The sequence below is a fragment of the Capsicum annuum genome, chromosome 2, assembly GCF_002878395.1.
Source record: "Capsicum annuum cultivar UCD-10X-F1 chromosome 2, UCD10Xv1.1, whole genome shotgun sequence".
Lineage (NCBI taxonomy): Eukaryota > Viridiplantae > Streptophyta > Magnoliopsida > Solanales > Solanaceae > Capsicum > Capsicum annuum.
In genome coordinates, this window is record NC_061112.1 from 141,045,403 (window position 1) to 141,052,948 (window position 7,546).

Sequence of the window (7,546 nt, forward strand, 5' to 3'; positions counted from 1 at the left end):
CCATATTTTACCATGAAAGATTCATATTTTTTTCTGTCATCTTTATCGCTTTCACCATTCCAAAAACACAATTAAAAGCTCAATAAAAATATCATTCAATCGAAGCACCATTAATGTTGGTTGACTTCTTCACCACCTTTCATAATCATTTTTCATCATTAAATGATTCATTGTTGTTGCTAAACTTATTGTAACTAGCATCAAATCAACACCCAAAATGATATCTAAGTCAAATTTTGGCTTTGCTCCAAATTCTCTTTTTCCTTTTCTCTGTTATAAGCTCTCTTTTTTTTTGCTAAACTTTGAGATTTTTATTAATCAAATGAAAAAAAATTACACACTAAGGCCAATCGACCCAAATAAAAAATAAGGAACACACAACAAAAGAAAATAAAAAGATCTTATATGACAGCCCAAGTCCGCCTTAACCCAATAATTATTTATTACATATAAGTAGATAGTAGAATTTTCTCTTTTCGATTTCCTCTTTTTTTTTTTCTAAAACCCCCACCATTTGATCGATGTTTTCTCCAAGGTTCAATATTTGCTTTCTTCTGTTGCTGCTACGGGTTACTTACGCTATCCTCTTGTATCCTTCTATATCTGAACTTTCAGCTTTCAAGAGTATCGACCTTTCTTTGTTTCAATCCACTTCAATCCTCTCTCATTTGTTTGATTCCAATTCATTTTTTTTTTCAATATACCAAAAACGAAAAAAGGAAAATGAATTGAAACCAAACAAATGAGAAAGGAAATCAGTGGATCAAAACAAAGAAAATACGGTACTTACTCTTGAAAGCATAAATCGGATGTATAAAAATGCAAGAAGACAGTGTTGATAACCCATAACAAAATGAGAAGGAAGTAAATAATGAACCTTGAAAGCAACATCAATCAGGTGGCCGGGGTTTTAGAAAAAAAGAAGATAATCAAAAAGAGGAAATTCTACTATCTACTTATATTTAATAAATAATTATTGGGTTAAGGTGAACTTGGGGGGCTGTCATTTTGGATCTTTTTATTTTCTTTTGTTATGTGTTTCTTATTTTTTATTTGGGCAGAGTGGACTTAGTATGTAATTTTTTTTCATTTTATTAATAAAAATCTCAAAGTTTAGCAAAAACAAAAAAAAAGAAAGCTTATAACAGAGAAAAAGAAGAAGAAGTTTTGCAAGCTTATATACCCAAGCTTCACTATCTCATAGTGAAATGGAAAAATCCAGAGGAAGGATGAATAAAGTGCAACAAACCCAAGCTTATGGAAAAACCCAAGCTTATGTTTTTTGTATTAAAAAACGTGAAGGAAATTTGATGTATACAGAGGCTCAAACAGTGGAAATTACAACAAACATTAAAGTTGAAGTTAGTGCAATCCTAAAAGCTATTTCCTACTATCCCAATCAGAATTGGATGCAAATTCAATTAGAGACAAATTCACTTAGCACAAAAAGGATGATTATGGGTCAGTGGAGGATTCCTTGGACTCTAAAGGAAATAACTGAGAAATTAGAATTCTAAGTGCTCCGCTAAACATTCACATAAGTCAAATATACAGAGAAGCTAATCAACTAGCAAATTTCATGGCAAATATAGCTATTGAACAGGAACAAAAGATTCACTACTATGAGTCCAATCAGCTACCAAGCAAAGGAAAGAAGATCATAAACATAGATAAACAACGTATTCCATCAATAAGGGTGAAAACAAGGAAGATAAGCAGCACGCATAACTAAGCACAAAGAGGGAATTAAGAAAGACCACAGTGTCTCACAGTTATTACATATACAATATAGTTTGTGGTCACCATAAGGGCAAAATAACTGTGAGATTATTAATTAGCCTAAGCTACATCAACCAACAAAAAGGGTCACCAGCAAAAGTCGAGAGCAAAAAAATGGATTCAGCAATACGACACTTGTTCATAGCTAGAAGATCTGAAAGACAGAGATCGGGAGCAACTTGTTTTTCTCCTCTTATGCTTCAACTATAAAAAGAATCATCAATCAGAAAAGGGGATGAAATAAGTGCAAGAGAAAAGTACCAAGTTACTTACATAGATCTATAAAGCTGAGATATAATGTTGTAGCTCTCTTGTGAGTTACTTCAAAACTCATGGACATTCACCGGTACACACACCTGCAAGGGAGGAAGTTAGTGACGAAATTGAAAAGTGAAAGAAATTATGAAGAAGGGAATGTTCGTACTTCTGCAAGCTGAGCAAGAAGAAAGACCACAAAAGAGTGAAGATAATTCATCACCCACAACAAAAGTAGCTGAAATTGAAGATTGAAGGAAGAGGAGCTCAACATTATCAGCGGCGGAGAAAGCGGAGGGGCTCCAAATGTAATACTAATTTAGGAAACCCTAAAATGGACATATTTATAAAGGCCCAACTTGGTATTTGGGTCGGGTTGGGTCATCGATTTTTTATTGAAAAAAATACATAAAATAACATATTTAAGTATTAAATTACAAAAAATAACAACATTTTTATCAAATTACATTTTGTAGCATATGTATTTGTATGTATTTATATTTTTGTAGCAACAGTTTGCAAAAATACAAAATACATATCGATCATAAGGACAGTAAAAATCATATGTATTTGTATTTTTGTAGCAACAGTTTGCAAAAATATAAAATACAACTTGCTATATTATGTAATTGTAAAACGATTGCTATAAAATTCATAAGGGGATAAATATGCTATTTCTCAATTTTGCCCTTTTTTATTTTAGTTGATGCATGGACTCCTTTGAAGATTCTCAATAAGGACCTTGAGTCCAATATTAATTAAAAAACAAAATAAAGAAGAAGAAAATTTGGAGCAAAGACAAAAAAAAAAAATGATGAAGAAATCCTTTTTGGGAAAGAAAGTAGCAAAGAAGACGACATATAGTAAAAGAGAAAGACAACACATTAGGACTAATTACTGTCGAAGAGCTACAATATAAAAATAAAAGGGTTAAAGAGTTACTTTTGTCTAATAAATTAAATTGAGACCATTACTTTTATAATTCGCTTCTGAATATCTTTTTTTCCAAATTATTTTGCCTAAAACAAAAGTCGTATTATTTAAGGTAATAATACCTTTATAATTTACTATTTATGTAGTTATCCAAAAAAGAAATTTGTCATCCAAAGCCCAATATTTTATGTCATCTCTGACGAAACAATTTTTCCCAACTTGAGAAGGAAAAGAAAAGAACAAGAAAGATATCATAGTTTCATTTTAATTTGTTTGGTAAGAACCAAACGTGGTCTATAACAATTGGTTATTGTAAGAGGTTTTTTTTTTTTTTTTTTTTTTTTTTAAAAATTCCATGATAATGAAAAAAAAAAAATGAAATGTGAAAACAAAGAAAAAGGAAAAGGGTATTATTGGAAAGAACTACTAGTGGAGAAAATGGAAGAGCCAATGAAGCTTACTATGCCTTACTTACACCATACCATTGTAGCCAATAGCATCTAGGCCTACCATAGCTAATGCTTTGCTTACCATTTTTTTCTCATTTAAAACAAGCTCTATCAGATTTTATCACCTACAAATATTATCCTAATCATGAGTGTGTTTGGTGGGAAAATATTTTCCCGTAAAATATATATTTTTATGATTTATTTTTTGTTTTAAAAAGTATTTAATAAATAAATATAAAATATTACTCTCTCCAGTCCAAAATATTACTAGTATTTTAACCTCTAAAAGATGATCCATAATAATTATGTTTCATGAATTTCAAAGTTATTTAATTCTTTTTCTCAAATTCATCCTTTATCATATTTTAATCCAATGTACAAATGTAATGATGTATACGTCAACCTAAAAATAAAAAAATATTATAATTAAATTAATCAAAATTCTATCTTAATTCATGTTCAAATAAAAAACACTTAACGTATTTTAAAAATATTTATATATAATTTAGATAAATACTATGTCAAATGGAGGTGGGTAGTATGCGATGTTGGAGGACGGAGAGAAGTCAAATTTATTTTAACTAATTAATTTTCCTAAAATAAAATAAAGAAAACCAACAAAATTAAAATAAATAAATAAAAAACACTTTTCTCCATTACCAAACACACCCTATAATTTTTTCTTTGTTAGATAAAGTCCGAGATCTCTAATTAGGCACTTTACTGGCCAACCTGCACTTCAAGAACTTTGAATTTTTTTTATATGTACTGTGTGTGTCTCTTCACCACCCACACTAGTGGACCCTTAATGGTGTGGAGACTTTATGTGTCCTTAACTTGTAGTGCTGCAACCCCCTTCTCCTTCCGCTTTCACAAATAATTGAGAAGATTAGATCCAAAGAATGAGTCTTTCAACAGCAATTGCAACTTGGGGTCACACCCATTATGCCTTTTGTGACGTTGGAAATAACGGCAGATCCAGTTCTTGCTCCACCAGATTCTTGCATGATCTGAAGGTGAAATTTTCCAAGAATTCTTCTCTTTCTGTCTCAGCTGTTCTTACAGAGAAGCAAACAGAGGAACACAAGATCAAGAAACAAGCAATGGAGTTCAAAGAGTACGTTCTTGAAAAGGCTAAATCTGTGAACAAGGCTTTGGATTCTGCTGTCTTGTTAAGGGAGCCGGTCAAGATTCATGAATCTATGAGGTATTCTCTTCTTGCTGGTGGGAAAAAAATCCGACCCATGTTGTGTATAGCTGCGTGTGAGCTGGTTGGTGGGGTTGAGTCAATAGCTATGCCAGCCGCTTGTGCTGTTGAGATGATTCATACTATGTCTTTGATTCATGATGATCTTCCTTGTATGGATAATGATGATCTTAGAAGAGGGAAACCAACAAATCACAAGATTTATGGCGATGATGTGGCTGTTTTAGCAGGGGATGCACTTCTTGCATTAGCCTTTGAGCACATTGCTACTCAAACAAAAGGGGTTCCTTCTGATAGAATTGTGAGGGCGATTGGTGAGTTAGCGAAGTGTATTGGTGCTGATGGACTTGTAGCTGGACAGGTTGTAGATATAATTTCTGAGGGCATTTCTGATGTTGATTTGAAGCATCTGGAGTTCATTCATTTGCACAAGACTGCAGCTTTATTAGAAGGGTCTGTTGTGCTAGGGGCTATCTTAGGGGGGGCAACAGATGAAGATGTGGAGAAGCTAAGGAAGTTTGCAAGATGTATTGGGTTGTTATTTCAAGTTGTGGATGATATTCTTGATGTCACAAAGTCTTCTCAGCAATTGGGGAAAACAGCTGGGAAGGACTTAGTTGCTGATAAGGTAACTTATCCAAAGTTGATAGGTATTGACAAGTCTAGGGAGTTTGCTGAGGAGTTAAACAGAGATGCAAAAGCTCAGCTTGCTGGATTTGATCAAGAGAAAGCAGCTCCATTGTTTGCTCTTGCTAATTATATTGCTTACAGAGAGAATTAAATTGTAACAACAGAATTCTCAGTGATTCCTTATAGTATTAAACAATGAGAATATGAATTTATGGTCAAACAATTTGGTGCTTTTAATTATTTAGAAGTTAGTACAAGCCGAGGACATGAGTCGGTAAAGATTCAAACTTCTAATATCTTGAATGAAATAACGGCCAATGCACATTTTCTACTCTCCTTCACCTCAAGAATGTCATGGTTTTTCAATTGATATCTGGGATAGAAATCCTTGTTCACATCATTATCTGTGAAAGTATTTGCCATTTGTTGCAGCACTAATATATCCTTTATAGTCTCACAGAGTGTTGTCCGGGGAGAGTAGGTAAAGAGGCTCATTTGCCCATTTTTTGTAACTCTATTTCTTGCTTTGATATAAAACACTTTTTCCTACTATCTCTTTCTTTTAGCTGTTGCAGCACTTCTATGATTCTGAGATATGACTATTTTTTCAGTCCAGAGAGGACATGTAATTGGTCCTACCACGTCTCGTTTCTCTTCTCTTTATTCAAATGTTTCTGCAGTTTTGTCATATATAATTAGTGTAGTTTTCAATCAAACTTGGACACTTCAAAAATTTATCGAACGTGCCAAATAATTTTGACTTGCTTCCCAACTGGATCACTTTAGTGGCTTTCACTTTGGATATCAATTTCTCTTTTAGTCCTGCAAGTGAGACCACTATGTGGATAAAATAATTCACTCATCCTCTAAAGGTAAGAACAAACTACCAAAGAACTCAGCTATAGCTCCCATAACTTTTTTGGCTTGAGGGTCCCACTTTGTATATTTAGAACTCATTCCAATCCTATTATTAGTAATTAAAGAAAGTTAGCCTAGAGAAGTTGACTACTACCCTGCTGCTTTGGCTTGAATGCTTGTTCCTCAGTAAATTCATCAACACTCAACAGATTAGAGAAAAAAACTTAGCAGACTTGTCCAGTAAAGAGTCATGTCTATGCTAAAGGGAGTAATCCACAATCTTGCTAAACTTGGTACAAGAGGTAATCCAAGTAGATCCAGATCTGCAGGAACAAAGTTGCTTCTTTATTCAGAGGAAACAACAAAAGTTATTTTCCGCCCAAAAGCAAGAGCCTTTTGTAATAGCAAAGATCTTTCCAAGAATGAAGCTGAAGTTATAAAGCATGAAAACATATGCAGAGGAGCTGGAAAGAGTGGAACTTTCTTTGACTTCAGAAGTTACATGCTTCAAAAGATCAAATCTGTCAATCAAGCATTAGATGCTGCTGTCCCAATCAGAGAGCCTATCAAGTTCCATGAAGCAATGAGATACTCGCTCCTTTCCGAAGGCAAGCGGGTCTGCCCAGTACTCTGTATAGCTGCCTGTGAGCTTGTTGGTGGCCAAGAATCAACGGCGATGCCTGCTGCTTGTGGAATGGAGATGATACATGCTGTGTGTATGATGCACGATGATCTTCCCTGCATGGATAACGATGATCTACGTCGAGGAAAGCTGTCACATCACAAGGTTTATGGCGAAAATGTCACTGTTCTAGCTGGTTATTCTCTTGTTGCCTTAGCATTTGAGCATATGACAACAGTCACTAGAGGGGTGCACCCAAAAACAATGGTTCGCGCGGTTGGAGAACTAGCAAGATTAAGAGGACCAGAGGGGGCAGCAGCTGGCCAGGTGCTTGACTTGTTGTGTGGAGGTAAATCTGATACTGGATTAGAAGAACTAGAGTATATTCATCGTCACAAGACTGCAGACTTTGCAGAGGCCGCGGCCGTTGTAGGTGCAATGCTTGGTGGTGCATCTGACCAGGAAATTAATAGACTTAGGAAATTCTCCCGGTGTCTTGGATTGTTGTTTCAGGTTGTGGATGACATTCTTGATGTGACTAAATCCTCTGAGGAATTAGGAAAGACAGCGGGGAAGGATTTGTTAGCGAACAAATTGACGTACCCAAAGATGATTGGCATTGAGAAGTCCAAAGAATATGCTCAAAAACTTAGCATGGAGGCCAAGGAACAGCTTGTTGGTTTTGATCCGGAAAAGGCAGCTCCACTACTTGCTATGACAGATTTCGTTCTTCATCGGCAAAAATGATCTCCTTAGGGTGATTATGCCTGTAGTTTTAACTTTCGTTGTCCGCCTTTTTGTACCTGAGGACAT

At 34.7% G+C, this 7,546-nt stretch overlaps 3 protein-coding genes across 3 annotated transcripts in view; 2 read left to right on the top strand and 1 right to left on the bottom strand.

Annotated features, from left to right (window-relative positions):
• LOC107854682 (probable NEDD8-conjugating enzyme Ubc12-like) overlaps window positions 1–2,361 on the bottom strand; it is a 23,568-nt gene extending 21,207 nt beyond the window's left edge. The window contains exons 1-2 of the mRNA XM_047407245.1: window positions 2,204–2,361; window positions 2,053–2,135 (exon numbers count right to left, since the gene is read on the bottom strand). The gene's annotated coding sequence lies outside the window, so the exon portion shown is untranslated. The remainder of the gene's footprint in view (window positions 1–2,052; window positions 2,136–2,203) is intronic.
• A 1,957-nt stretch (window positions 2,362–4,318) lies between these two features.
• On the top strand, window positions 4,319–5,473 carry LOC107854680 (geranylgeranyl pyrophosphate synthase, chloroplastic). The gene has a single exon (XM_016699705.2). It carries the CDS (start codon window positions 4,319–4,321, stop codon window positions 5,402–5,404), a length of 1,086 nt encoding a protein of 361 aa, XP_016555191.2. The 3' UTR covers window positions 5,405–5,473.
• An 888-nt stretch (window positions 5,474–6,361) lies between these two features.
• On the top strand, window positions 6,362–7,540 carry LOC124896063 (geranylfarnesyl diphosphate synthase, chloroplastic-like). Its single transcript, XM_047407244.1, has one exon. The coding sequence runs from the start codon at window positions 6,362–6,364 to the stop codon at window positions 7,478–7,480; it is 1,119 nt and encodes a 372-aa protein (XP_047263200.1). The 3' UTR covers window positions 7,481–7,540.
• Window positions 7,541–7,546: the final 6 nt, after the last annotated feature.

Coding starts and splice junctions, on each gene's coding strand:
- LOC107854680 (XM_016699705.2), top strand. CDS start 4,319: ATGAGTCTTTCAACAGCAATTGCAACTTGGGGTCACACCCATTATGCC.
- LOC124896063 (XM_047407244.1), top strand. CDS start 6,362: ATGTCTATGCTAAAGGGAGTAATCCACAATCTTGCTAAACTTGGTACA.